General features: G+C 53.6%; 1 protein-coding gene across 1 annotated transcript in view; it reads right to left on the bottom strand.

The window, feature by feature from the left end:
* Positions 1-1,290: 1,290 nt before the first annotated feature.
* The window catches only part of LOC309675836 (H(+)/Cl(-) exchange transporter 5-like), a 33,820-nt gene continuing 21,010 nt past the window's right edge, over positions 1,291-14,100 (bottom strand). Inside the window, exons 6-13 of the mRNA XM_082488239.1 lie at positions 13,847-13,969; positions 12,201-12,407; positions 11,173-11,253; positions 9,748-10,290; positions 8,329-8,515; positions 6,526-6,924; positions 3,867-4,083; positions 1,291-2,568 (exon numbers count right to left, since the gene is read on the bottom strand). Coding sequence (XP_082344365.1) covers positions 2,478-2,568; positions 3,867-4,083; positions 6,526-6,924; positions 8,329-8,515; positions 9,748-10,290; positions 11,173-11,253; positions 12,201-12,407; positions 13,847-13,969 — 1,848 coding nt within the window. The 3' untranslated portion in view covers positions 1,291-2,477. The remainder of the gene's footprint in view (positions 2,569-3,866; positions 4,084-6,525; positions 6,925-8,328; positions 8,516-9,747; positions 10,291-11,172; positions 11,254-12,200; positions 12,408-13,846; positions 13,970-14,100) is intronic.

Genomic DNA, 14,100 nt, shown 5'->3' with positions numbered 1-14,100 from the left:
GCTCGCCTGCGCTGCTGGGCCGGTGTTTCCTGCCCTGAGCTCCCCCGTTTCCAGCGCTCCCACTCCGACACGGTGCTCCCTGCCCCACCGCTTCTCCAGGAGCGGCCGAGATAACCTACCAGCTAGCCGCGATGCTCTGGTGGCTCACGGCTTTCCCTTTTGGCACCTCGTGCTTCCGCAGCCTTCCCGCAGGGACGAGAGGACCGGGCTCTTGCGTACTGCGGATCGAATTGAAGCCGGGAACATGGTTTTTTTCCTGCTTACCTCACAATATGCAGGAGCTTAAAAAGCTTCGGTCTGGCTGGTGTCCCCGAGGGTGCCGCGGGGAGGAGAAGGCTGCACGCACGGGACGGGCATCCCCGGCCTCTTCCAGTGCAACCTGCCCCGCGGGGAGCTCCAGGGAGGCAGAGAGTGGCGGCTGCTTCCCTGGACTCCGACCCACAGCATCCATCCGGGGAGAGGGGGGACGACCCTCTCCAAAGAGAACAAAAAAAAAAAAAAAAAAAAAAAAAAAAGCATTTAAAGGCAAAACTTCTGCTGGCGGCCACGGCCAAGGCAGAACAGGACACACTTCAAGCTGTGGTCTCCGTTTCCACTCAGCAACCACCTCCTGCAGCACAACAACCCCCCCCAGACAACGTCAAGGCATTTATTTTCTAAGCAGAAGGTATCCGATCCGTTGGGAACACCTTAGTTTGATTCAGCTTTAAGCTACGCAAGAATTCAGGACACCACCACCTCACCGCCAGGTTGAAGCGCCGGCGGCAGAGACTTGCTCTTGGATGGCGTTGGAAAATAAAATAAGCCGGCTCCTGCTCCAAGCAGAGATGAGGAATTTGGTTATATCCGAGAGCTGAAGACTGACCAAGCTCCCAGCCAGCTCCAGCCAGGAGTCCCCGCTCCCCCCAGGACAGCTGGGTGATGGGGAGCAGCCTCATGGGGACAACCCACCACCTCCTGCCACCACGCCTGAGCCAGGGACGAGGGGACATGCTACCACGGCCTCTGGGGCCGAGGCTGTGCCAAGAGCAACACCTGCTCCACAGCCGGAGGTTTGTCCGTCAGGAAGCAGAGTCGGAGCCCTCGCTCTGTAGTTCTTGGCCGTTACTCAAGAGCTCGGCTCCCTCTGCAGCCTCGGTGGTGCGCCAGAGGCGAGAGGAAGCTCCGCCGCCACCGACGAGCCTCCGCCACGGACCACAAAAACAACGTCCGCCACAGAGCGAAGCCACGAGGAACAACATCAACCTCCGAAAGCACTCATATACCTTCAAAACTCCAGTAAAACGGGCACAGTTTTATTAACAGGAAAATCATTTGGTAGGGTCTGGGGCAGGGACTCGAGGAGCAGAGACGTGGAAGGAGCGAGTCGGCCGAGAGCGGTCAGGAAGGGCTTTATTGCATAGTTGTTGGCAAGAGGAGAGCCACCGAGCGGTTGCACCGACGTCAAGCGGCAGCGTCGCCAAGGCGAGGGCCAGGATCCGGGCCTGAGGAGAGGAGCAGGGACCGGCGCCCGCATCCATGTAAACGTCCCGGGCGCAGGGCTCTCCAGCGGGACCTCCTCAGCCCCCGAAAGACAGCGCTGACGGAGGAAGAGGTGGGTTGTGCAGTATCTAAGGCGGGCAGAGCTCACCGGGGAGCGCGGGAAAGGCGGGGCAGTCCCCTCGCACTCGGCCTTCGGGATTTTTAATTCCGCGCTCAAGGGAAACTCAAGGAGAAGAAACCATAAGGCATATATCTAAAAAAAAAGGGATTGCGAGGAAAATGCAGCTGTGAACTCCTCCTGCCTCCTCCTCAGGGCTCTCCCAGCAAGGCAGCGTCAGAGTAATTAAATACATTCACCGAAGATCAATCAAAATAAGCTTTTTCCCAATCTGAATCACTGGGCCCAATTTTAAGGAGATCTGGTCTTCTGGGGGGTTTTGGTTTTGAGGTTTTTTTTCCCCTTTCATTCTTTCAGAAACACACCCTCAGCTAGCCCCCCCCTCCTCCAATTTTGACTTTACAGGTTCTTATTTTTAATCAAGTGGCTAATTGGGAACACACCACCCCGAGTTACAACCGCACCTTTCTGCCACCACCTGAATGCTGTGTGCAAAAATCATCTTCCTCCTTCAAAATTCCTGAAGGTACAGACCTTGTCTTTGCCTCCCCACGTTAGTAACGAGAGTTCAAATAAAATAAGAAGAGGAGATACAATTCTATAGCATTTTGCTTTTACTCCTTCATGGAATCTTTCCAATGCAACTTCACAAAAGCAACGTAAAGAAAGTCTTTTTTCTTCTAAAAAGAAGATTATGTTCCACAGATTATGTAGTGCAATTGGTTATCTGGTAGAAAAAAAACACATTATCTTCTTCAGCTCCACGGAAGGAAACGCTGAAAACAGTTCCATGGTCTCAATAAAAATAGGAAAGTATATCCAGGATCTTCTCTAAAGTTTCTTTTGTGTTGAACACACAACACCTACCAGTCTGCCTTTAATTGAAGAGTATAGAGTCTGGGTCCTGGTTAGCCAGCTGTGCAATGTGCTTTAGTACGTCCTTTTTGGTAATGATCCCCAGCAGCTTCCTGAAAAGCGAAAACACCTTCTTAGTGCATAACCCCCCCCGAAGGTATATCCTTGCTCTCGCATCGCTTCACGTAGGGGAATTTTAATTGATGTGTCGTTTTGGATCGCAGCGCTGACACTCCACACAGAGTATGGCGCTCGCAAGCCCCAACACAAACTCGATCAGTATTTTACACTAAAAAAGGTGAGGAGGTTATAAACAGAAGGCAGATATGAATGATTATTAACACCCACCATCTCCGAAAAGATCAACCTGAGTGTCCAGTGCTGCATTTTAAGCCCTAGCACTCCCAGTGCTATGCTTTCCGAGCGGTGCCGGAAGGCACGGCAGGCACGAGGGAACTCGGTCTGTTGGGGAGGGACAGTGAGCAGGGCACGCAGGGCGAGCAGGGCACGCAGGGCGAGCAGGGCACGCAAGCAGGGCGAGCAGGGCACGCAAGCAGGGCGAGCAGGGCACGCAAGCAGGGCGAGCAGGGCACGCAAGCAGGGCGAGCAGGGCACGCAAGCAGGGCGAGCAGGGCACGCAAGCAGGGCGAGCAGGGCACGCAAGCAGGGCGAGCAGGGCACGCAAGCAGGGCGAGCAGGGCACGCAAGCAGGGCGAGCAGGGCACGCAAGCAGGGCGAGCAGGGCACGCAAGCAGGGCGAGCAGGGCACGCAAGCAGGGCGAGCAGGGCACGCAAGCAGGGCGAGCAGGGAACGCAAGCAGGGCGAGCAGGGAACGCAAGCAGGGCGAGCAGGGACAGTAAGCAGGGCGAGCAGGGACAGTAAGCAGGGCGAGCAGGGACAGTAAGCAGGGCACGCAGGGCGAGCAGGGACAGTAAGCAGGGCACGCAGGGCGAGCAGGGCGAGCAGGGCACGCAGGGCGAGCAGCTGTCCGGTGCCGCAAAGCTCAGCTGCTCCCAGCACACCATGGCAGGGCACAGGGAGAGAATTCCTGCGGGTGCCACACTTCAGGGAACACATTGCTCCATTTCTATCTTTGCCCTCGTTCCCTCCCACCCTGTTTTGGATCCCCACCAAAGCGAATTTCAGGTAGTTACACAATACACCTGGCCAGATCTGAGAGGAGGTCGTGAGCCCTTTCCATCAGTCAAGAGACCCATCACCCTACGGAGCTGTGTCTTCCCCTCGCAGGTTCTACGTTACTGCTTCAACTGAAAGAGGCTCAGGGGGTTCACAACTGTTTTTTTTTCCAGACAATTGCCCCAGCTGACGCTCAGTGCTCGATGCTGGAAGGAGAGGAGGTTTTGGCTCCGGTCTACAGGCAATCCCGGCACCCCCGGGCTCCGTTCTTACCCGTTGTGAGTAACCAGGCACTGGCGCAATCCCAGCTTGCGGAATATATCCACGACGATTTCCATGGGTGTTTGGTCTGTCACTGTGAAAGGACTGAGGTCCAGGATGCTCCTGAGTTTGAGCATAGAGGGGGAGCTTGGAGGCAGCGGAGGAGAGTGGTCAGTGAAATAAATAATTGAAGTGCTCACAATCCCATCCTGCTTCTTCCGGGCGTTTTCTGGAAGAAGAAATATTTGATTAAATATCATCCCCTCCTTTCCTTTTCCAAATGGAAGAGCATACCCTCCTCCCTCTCTGCCCGTATTTGGGATAGCCTTAAAGGTCCATTCCTTCCCTTCAGCTGTGCTGGTTCTCAAGGCATACAATGACCCAAGGAGGGTGTGTTACATTTCCATCCTAATTCCCAGTAACGACATCGTAACCTCTAAGGACTCCACAGCTTCAGCCCAGGGGAGAGATCAGCACACGCTTTGCCTCATGTCAAGGTTGCCACACATCTCAGCCTTCTGCTCTGGCCATGCAAATGCAAGTTCTGGAGATCTTTAACTTCCCAGTTTTAAGAGGAGGTAAATAAAATGCTTCACGGTTTTATCAATCACTGATTTGGGTCCCACGCAGTGTAGCTAAAGAAGTACAACTTAACCCACTGACTCAGGCTCCGTGCCTGACGAGGGTCAGGAACAGGAAACAAGGTAAGTACTTACCATGGAATCACAGAATGGTTTGGGTTGGAAGGGACCTTGAAGACCATCCAGTGCCACCCCCTGCCCTGGGCAGGGCCACCTCCCCCCAGCCCAGGGTGCTCCCAGCCCCGTCCAACCCGGCCTTGAACACCTCCAGGGATGGGGCAGCCACAGCTTCTCGGGGCACCCTGCGCCAGGGGCTCACCGCCCTCAGAGTGAAAAATTTCTTCTTAATATCTCATCTAAATCTACATTCTTCCAGTTTGAAGCCATTCCCCCTCATCCTATCACTCCATGCCCTTGGATAAAGTCCCTCCCCAGCTCTCCTGGAGCCTCTTTAGGGACTGGAAGGGGCCTCTGAGGTCTCCCCGGAGCCTTCTCTTCTCCAGGCTGGCCCCCCCACCTCTCCCAGCCCATCCTCCCAGCAGAGGGGCTCCAGCCCTCCCAGCATCTCCGGGGCCTCCTCTGGCCCCACTCCAACAGCTCCGTGTTTTTCCTATGTTGGGAGTCCCAGAGCTGGAGGCAGCACTCCAGGTGGGATCTCTCCAGAACAGAGTAGAGGGGAATCATTCAGATATTTACACCAGTGCATTCCACTCCCACTGCACAGGCAATTTGGGTATCTGCCACATCGCAGCTTTGATTTCATATTGACATTCCCAGCCTCACTGGCAGGGGCTAGCCGGGCAGCCCAAACACCAGACTGGCTATTCGGAGCTGGCTCTCAAAAGCTAAATCCCATCCTGTGGCACACAACGGTCCTTACTGTGCATATCTTGGGGAAAAGGTTACTCTTAACGAGTCCCTGGAGACTCGGAATAATACAAAGGCAAGAATTTGCGGTCACACCACAGAGCAGGCTCACAGAAGGAAGGCAACGTGCATAATTTGGTAGTGCACTTTTTCCTGTATGTCATTCCATATTGCCCTAAGTTTTTGGCCACACAGTTATGAGAAGAACAGCAGCAATATTCACGTGGTCCAAACGACTGCATTGCACATCCTAAAACTGACACTGAAAACTCACCTTAAAAGAGAGAGGGAACACGCAGGGTCAATCCGTAGCTGCAGGGGGGTTGGAACTAGATGATCTTTAAGGTCCCTTCCAACCCAAACCATTCTGTGATTCTACGATGTTCACCCCAGTGCGGGCACAGTTTTCGAGGACTTACGTGCCCATGTACCCCTCAAGCCTAACACAGATTTCTCCTGCTTCATCAAGGGAAGACATACCGACTCGCCCAAGCCAGCAAGAGACAGCATGACCCGAACTTCCCCTCGGGTCTCATGCTGGGAAATGGCACTTGTGGGTTTCTAAGAAACCTGAGAGCAAGAGGAACCTAAATGCACTCTGAAGCATAATATGGCAGTGTTGTTTCCAAGGGAGGTCAGCTCACGTCACAGAAACTGCATGTGAGTGACGCCAGGACAGCGTTTACCGTGTCCTGCCAGCACCGCACACCACCTGCCTCGCAACCACCAACGCACAAGTGAAGCAAGTGAGACCAGGCTGGCTTTCAGTGCTGGAGAGAGCTGGAAGACTTTAACATCAGCATCGATATTCATGGGTTTCACAGCACCACCTCAGTAGTGACCCAATATTCAGTACGTGGACCAACCAGACTTTTTTTCCTTAATGACATAAAATAAAGTTTGAGATGTTAAGAAAGCTTTCCACATCCTGTCATCCACAAAGCCAGGAAGCCTTCGTTCTTGCCGCCGAGAAGTCTCGCGCTTCACAACCGTGCCCTAAGGCTCATGAATTCAGCAGAGCCATACTAATTGCTCCGGGCAAGCCATCCCGCCCTTCGCACTCCACGCATGCAGACCCCAGGCCGCTCGGGGATGGAGATGCGGGTGCCAGTAAGCACAGCCACCCTTACGACTGGGTGTTTAAATTTGTCAAGTAAGTTACAGCTGGTGCCATTTAAGGCCTCTAATGGCATCGTTTCTCTCTGCCGTATCTTGCCTCTTACCAATTGAAATGATGAGGTCTCTCCTGAGGACAAATCCAACGAGCCTCTGGGACTCCCGTGACACCACCACTGGATAGCCACTGTACGTGGTCTCGTTGATGATGGTCTCAACGTCTTCTACGGTCATGCTGTCCTGAGTGATGACAGTCAGAGGAGGGTCATTCCTCCGTGGCCTCATTACGTCCATTGCAAGCGTTTTGTGTGAGAACTCTTCCTTGGCTTCCAAGAAAGGGTATCCGTTGAGGCGAATATGGGCATCGTAAATGCCTTCGCGCCCAATGGCATCAGCCACCCACTTGCTGGTCATGGCTGCTGCCATCAGAGGAACAATGTATTCCAGTCCGCCAGTGAGCTCAAACATAATGACCACCAGTGACACAGTCATTCGGGTCACCCCACCTGCAAAGAGAACACAGGACGACAGACGATGTGAACATGGAGTTCTGGGGGTCTCCAGGCAGGAGAGCTGGCCTGAGGTTTGCTACAGCTGTCCTCTGCCAACGCATCTAGAGAAGGTCTTGTATCAACAAGAGGTTGTACTGTTGGAGTCCTACATCACATTCAGCATCGCAGTGGCAGCCAAACAGGAGCAGAACATAGCACAAAAACCATCCGTCCCTTCCAGAACGTGGTGCCATGGGCTGGCTTACAAGGGTCAGCTACATGCTTTTGACGGCTCCTTCCCCTCAACTCTGGAGCGACCTTAAAAGACGGCTAATTTTCCCTCGCGTTAGTTAGCTAGCTGCAAAATAGTCCGGCCATGCCACAGAAGGGCCTTGTACACAGCTCCGCCGGCTGATTCATGAAACGCGACCTCCGACAGGCTGTACCAAGAGCCAAGAGTCACCCCAACACCCTCTGGTTCCCCTGACGGCGAGGGCTGCAGCCCACTTACCTCCCAAGTCCGCCGGCTCTCAGCCAGACATTTTGCCTACTGCTCCTTACACTTTTGTAGGTTTTCAACACTAACACAGTTGAGGCATTTCAGGAGAAAATAGATGAGTCTCCTTAAATATCAACATCATTTTTATATCACAGCATTTCGTCTCAGTGTATTTTAATTAAACCTTCGAGATTCAAGTCCCAAAGCTACTCCCAAATATTTTAGCGGAGTTTTGCTCCAATAACCATCTCCTAAAGGGGCACATACCCTTGAGTACTGTCCAGTGGTAAACAGAGCAGTTAAAGTGGAACCGTATTTTATTTTTCATCAATTACATGCAAACGAGAAGGTTTATCCCCTTTAAAAAGGCCCATGCTGGGGTTTGGTAGCGTGCTTTTATTGTTCCTGAAATGAGAGCTTCTCCCGATACAGTATAAGTAGTCCCTTAAGAGTTAAACAAGTTACTCCGTGGAGGAGAGGACTGGGAATTACAGGGAACGCGAAGTTCAGTCACGTGTGCTCCATTTCTTAAATTCAGCCAAGCGGAAGAAGCGTTACCAAAAACCAGAGCACTTGAAAGAAGAGTTGTATCGTAAGATCTAAGGCCAGAACAGGAAGTAAAACGAATTAAAACCCCACAGGAAAAGCCTGAGGTCCCCGGCCAGCCTCAGTTGTCCTAGCTGTCCATCCAGGAGACACCCCGCTGAAACCTGCCGGTTCGGCGATAGGCTGGTGCCGGCCAAAGAACGCAAACAGGAGGAGAAACGCATTGCGTATTCCACTACAAAGCTCTCCGCTCTTGAGACGAAGCCAGCTTCTACGGCCGGCCGCAACAGCGGCAGCGCTGCGCCGCGACACGTCTTTACACGGGCAAACAGGACCCGAACCCCAGCTCAGATTTGGGAAGACGCCACGCTTACCTAGACAGGCCGCGGCCCCCACCATCGCGTAGAGGCCGGGAGTGATGCAGTCCGCTCCCTGGCTGCACCAGCCGCTGAAGATGGCCCAGTCGTGGTGGTAAAAGGCCAGTTGCTCCACAGCTACGCCGAGCAGCCTGCCCGCGATAGCGCCCACCGCCATGCTGGGGATGAAGAGACCCGAAGGGACCTGTGAAACACACACACACACCGCCACACCAGTAAATGCGCCGTTTCTCAAGACATTTCAAAGACCAGGGATGGAAGTTTGATGCAGGAGCGAGTCAGAGATTACGCTGCAGTTAAAACTGGCAAGGATGCCTTGCTCCATCACCCCTCCCCTTCCCGCCCCCTCCTGCGCTCAAGTCTCTGCAGCAGAGTTTGCATTTACTCCTTTCTGAGCAGGAGAAAGGGCCACACGAGAGGTTGGTGTGGAACAGAACAAGCTTTTTTCCAAAGCTTATACCCCAAGAGAATATAACAAAGCTTCACCTGCACACCGCTAGCGCTCCCCCGTGCCCTTCCAACCACACGGGCACGCGGTTATCGCAGGCACGGGATCTTCCTGCTCTCCTGGCCTCACCTACTGGGAGCAGAATCATCCTTCTTCCCTGGCAGAAATTCAAACGCCACCGTGAAAGCGAGGGAGCCCAGAATGAGCGCACACAGCACAAGTGACATCCAGCAGAGCCACCGCCAGCAAGTTTCATCTCTGCACTCACCAGGACTCCAAAAGCTCCCGTTCTTTGAAATCAGAGTATCTCCCCCGCTTTCCTTCACACATTTGTCACACAGCTTTCTCACACCTTGTACACCCTTCTCACAGACTTGACGATTGCCCTTGAACATCACCGACCGCCTCACGGCAACAATGTCGTCCAAACCTCTGTGGTGGGGTCACCTTTCTGGAGAGGCCACCGGAGGATTGGGGACAGTGGGAGCTGCTCAGTTCCACCTGCTGAACCTCACCGCAGAAAACTCAGCCCTAGGCTGGACATGCACAGTGCGGGAGGCCACCACCACACAAAACCCCTCCGACCATGGAACGGCTATGACCTGGGCTGGTGGGAGGTGTCCCTGCCCACGGCAGGGGGACTGGAACTCTATGATCTTCAAGGTCCCTTCCAACCTAAACCATTCTATGACTCTAATTTAGAAGCATTCTGTGTTTGGAAAGTGGGACGTGAAGCCCTGAGACACCAGCTCCAGTGCCGGCACCTGGCACCCACGCTCAGGCTAACAGGTTTCTACTGCCCTCAGTTCCGAGCAGCAGAACAAATAATTGCAGTCTATCTCCTTGCCGCCTTCTTAACAGAGCTCGGGGAGGAAAACACGTCTGTTTATCGAGCAAATAAAACACTAAGACCTGGGGTTCCTGCAGAGGATGAGAAGAACGTGAGCTCTTTTACAGGCAATTCTCACCTTCATGCCAAAGGTGAAGATCGTGATGAAGACTTTCATTATGAGGGCCAAAGCCAGCTGCCACATGGCGGTGTAAACTCCTGGGCCAGCAGCTCGGTCTGGCAGGTCATCCCCTTTGGTGCTGTTGAAATCGTTCACATACTCGCAGAGCTTGGAAGAGTCCAAAATCCCACAGTCGTTGAAGAGCTCAGAAATCAGCTCGCTGGTGCTCATTCTGGTGTACTCGTTGGGGAAGGCCAGAACGGCCGTGATCGCGGTCACCACAAACACCTCCAGCACGGGGTATTTACCGAGCTTGGTCGTCTTGCGTCGCCTGCACCAGGCGATGTTGCTGCGAATGAAGAACGCTCCCCAAAGCCCGCCAAATATTCCCAAAAGGATGAACGGCACAAGCTCCAGAAGATGCCACGGCATGTGAAACTCCACATAGAAGAGAACCAGGCGGCTGTTCCCAAACGGGTTGATGGAGCGCAGGGTGAACGCAGCCACCAGAGCAGCGAAGAAGGAGCGCCACAGTGTCTTGAGAGGAAAGTAGTAACTGACCTAAAAAAGGAAAACCAAAGCAGATTCAGTCGCTTTAACACTTGTCACTACACCGATCGCTGCCCAGTAACAAAATCACCAGTGCGTGAAGGAAAAGCAGGGGCTGAGATCGATGTGCACTGGCTACGTGCCCTCCTCTCCAGCCAAACACCCCGGGCTGCGTTCTGAGCTCCCGTTCAACGCGGATGGCAGTGACCGGGGTGGGTCCCGCCCTCCGTGCCTCCAACACGGCAAGTGTCCTCCACGATCCCTGGAGCGGAGGTGACTTACTCGGATAATAAAAGCTGTTACAAATCAGCTATGAGCTGAATGAATCCAGGGAAAACTATTTGCCTCGCATGCTCTGCAAAGTCCCGAAGTGCCGAACCGCAGTGCTCACCATAGCTGCCACCACAACTATCGCTCAGCCGAGCGAAACCATCCCATTCCTCCTCTGAGCTAAGCCCTGAAGCAAGCAGCAGAGATCCAATTCACGGCCGGATCAAAAGAACAAGGATTAGGAGTTCCTTGGGGAGAAAAGGGGCTTGATAAGCCAGGTAAGTTTGATCCCAGGTACCCTGGGCCAGAATGGACATGCCAGAGGCGGTGGCTGTGAGCGGTCAGTGTTGCAGAGCACGGACAGACCAGGGGAAACCAACAGGTTTATTGCAAAGCTACGGATAGACATCATCCAAAATAAGTTCTCCAGTATTTGTAAGAATTACCTGAAACCCCAATAAGCTTTTAGGTTGCTTGGCCTTGTAAATACACCACCAATCAGTATTCAACAGGGTCTCCTTTCCACACCCAAGCAGTTATGAGCGGGCCGTATTTTTAAACCAGCGGGGTCAGTTCTTGCAATAAAACAGCTCGCCAAGAGCTAATAGAAAATGCTGATGTTACCTCTTCCAGACTAAAGAGCACTCCTCCGATCGGTGCACCGAAAGCTACAGACACACCAGCAGCTGCGGCTGCTGATAAAACCTAAGAGAGAAAACAAGGACAGTCAGACATTTTCAGCCCCCCTCCGCTCCCAATCTTTCCCCTTTTTTTGTTTGTCTTTACTTAAATTTGTACGACTTTTATCTCCAGGGAGGGCACAGTAAGCCAGGGCCTGACAGCAGGGAAAAGATGGGAGCGAGGCAATTCCCTAAGGGAGAAGGGTTGCAAGGAGCTACAAAAACATCGGTGTTGGCATTTCAGCAGTCCCATCCCCAAATTAGCAGAAGTGGCACTACCGGCAATTACCTCGTTCTGTTTCGGCTGATTTCATGCCATGCTTTCACCTCAGTAAAACAGAACGGCAGTAATTTCCCCTTCCCAGAACACACTGACTTCTCCCGTGTCTGCCTGTCTCACCGTCATCCCGTTTCTCAGAAGAGGGACACGGGGTGTAACTCGAGGTGTTGTGGGGCTGCCCAAACCCCTGCCAGCCCACCGGCTGGGTTCAGTCAGGTTTGGTTTAGCAGAGGGTAAATTGGCCAATGCGATGCTACACATCTCACATTAGCCCTTCTCCAGCGAGAGAAAAGCCTTACAGCACCGTGAGGAAACGCTCTTGAGCTTCACGTTAGACGGTAGCTTGGTTCTTACACCGCTCCATCGCTGCGTCCCTGAAAGCAAAGCCCTATGGCCAAGACCAGGTCCCTCAAACGGTCCCACCACAGTCTGCGGCGTTGCACGGCAAAGACAAACCAGCGTTGCAGAACTGGGTCCGCAGCAGGTTCATCCCATCACAAACAAAAGGACAACCTGCGCTGGGGAGACGCTGCGGTGTCACTGCCTAACCGAGATGGCTTTTGCCCCAACCAGGCGCTGCGCTGGGACACACCGAGACAGTGCCAAAACATTTACATTCAGCGCAACACACCAGACCCACCAGTCTCCCCACGCTTCCACAGCAGTCTGACAACGTCGGCGTCTCCCCGTACCTCTCTGCGCTTCGCTTCGTTCTTCCTGTATTTGGTGAAGAGATGACACAAGATGTTCCCGCAGCAGCAGGCGACGTGCACCAGTGGCCCCTCTTTGCCCAGGCTCAGCCCAGAGGACACTGCCAACACTAAGGTGATGGTTTTGATGATCAGCGTCCACTTGCCCAGGTAGCCTCTAATGATGAAACCACTTAAGATAGTTTTGATCTGGAAGTCAAGCACACAAAGCTCTACAGGCTTTCATTCAAGCCCTGGGCAGAGCTCCTGTTTTACTAGGCGCTCCCAGTCCTGCCCTCGGCTTTCCCCTGCAGCTTCCAGAGTCCCTCCCCAACTACCCAAAGTAACAGACAGTCGGTACCGGGACCCGTGCTGTTCAACATCTTGGTTGGTGACATGAACAGCGGGACGGAGCACACCCTCAGCAAGTTTGCCGACGATACCAAGCTGAGTGGTGCGGTCAGCACGCTGGAGGGGAGGGATGCCATCCAGAGGGACCTGGACAGGCCGGAGAGGTGGGCCCAAGCCAACCTCATGCAGTTCAACAAGGCCAAGTGAAGTACATTTGGGTGGGGGCAATCCCAAGCACAAACCCCGGCTGGGTGGGGAATGGCTGGAGAGCAGCCCTGAGGAGAAGGCCCTGGGGGTGCTGACTGATGGAAGCTCAACACGAGCCGGCAATGTGCGTTCGCAGGCCAAAAGGCCAACTGTATACTGGGCTGCATCAGAAGTGTGGCCAGCAGGGCGAGGGAGGGGATTCTTCCCTTCTACTCTGCTCTGGGGAGACCGCACCTGCAGTGCTGCCTCCACCTCTGGAGCCCCCAACATAGGAAAGACATGGACCTGTTAAAGTGGGTCCAGAGAAGGGCCACGAAGATGCTGGGAGGGCTGGAGCCCCTCTGCTGGGAGGACAGGCTGGGAGAGGTGGGGGGGATTCAGCCTGGAGAACAGAAAGCTCCAGGGAGACTTATTGTGGCCTTCCAGTCCCTAAAGGGGCTCCAGGAGAGCTGGGGAAGGACTTTTTTCAAGGACATGTAGTGATAGGACGAGGGGGAATGGCTTCAAACTGGAAGAGGGAAGATTTAGATAAGATATTAGGAGGAAATTTTTCCGTGTGCGGGCGGTGAGCCCCTGGCGCAGGGTGCCCCGAGAAGCTGTGGCTGCCCCATCCCTGGGGGTGTTCAAGGCCGGGTTGGATGGGGCTGGGAGCGACCTGGGCTGGGGGGAGGTGTCCCTGCCCGGGGTGGGAGTGGATCATCTTCAAGGTCCCTTCCAAACTAAATCATTCTATGATTCTATGAAAAACATCCCCCTGTGCAAAGGCAGAAACAGCCGTTTGAGTCCTTCCTCGGGGCCGCTCTCGCGGCGGCAGAAACACGCGAGGCCAGCCCGGGCAGCCTGCCTTGCCCAAACGCTGCGCTTTCATTTGTACCTCCTGCAGCAAATGCCAAAACATTTTACTTTTTCAAAGGCATTGCACGGAGACTGAAGTACAAGACATGTTTCAGTAACAGTTTGGAAAAAAGCATATATTACACCACCATCTAAAGTGTAAGAAATTACGATTCCATAGCAGGTGCACATAATGTTTGGATGGTGGATCCCCACCCCACCTTACCCAAACCCAACCCGCTTTCATTCTCGCTCACCTCTGGGATCCCCGAGCCGCAGGCGTAAGGAGCAAACCCCTTCACAAGTAACACAGCGAGAAGGGAGAATAACAAGGCCCAGATAACGTACATGAAGTAGTTGAGAATATAAGCAAACGCCCCCTGAAATCCAAAGAAAGTTACCCAAATGAGATGATTTCAACTGAGACCACATCCAACCTGCGCACCGAAGCCAGCGCACAGAAGCAGCAGATAATCGCACACACGGTTATCAGCCAGAAATGAAAAGAGTT

This window comes from Vanellus vanellus, assembly GCF_965231255.1.
Source record: "Vanellus vanellus genome assembly, chromosome: 10".
Lineage (NCBI taxonomy): Eukaryota > Metazoa > Chordata > Aves > Charadriiformes > Charadriidae > Vanellus > Vanellus vanellus.
The sequence above is the reverse complement of the archived record's forward strand: the minus strand, read 5'-3'. Positions and strand labels throughout refer to the sequence as shown.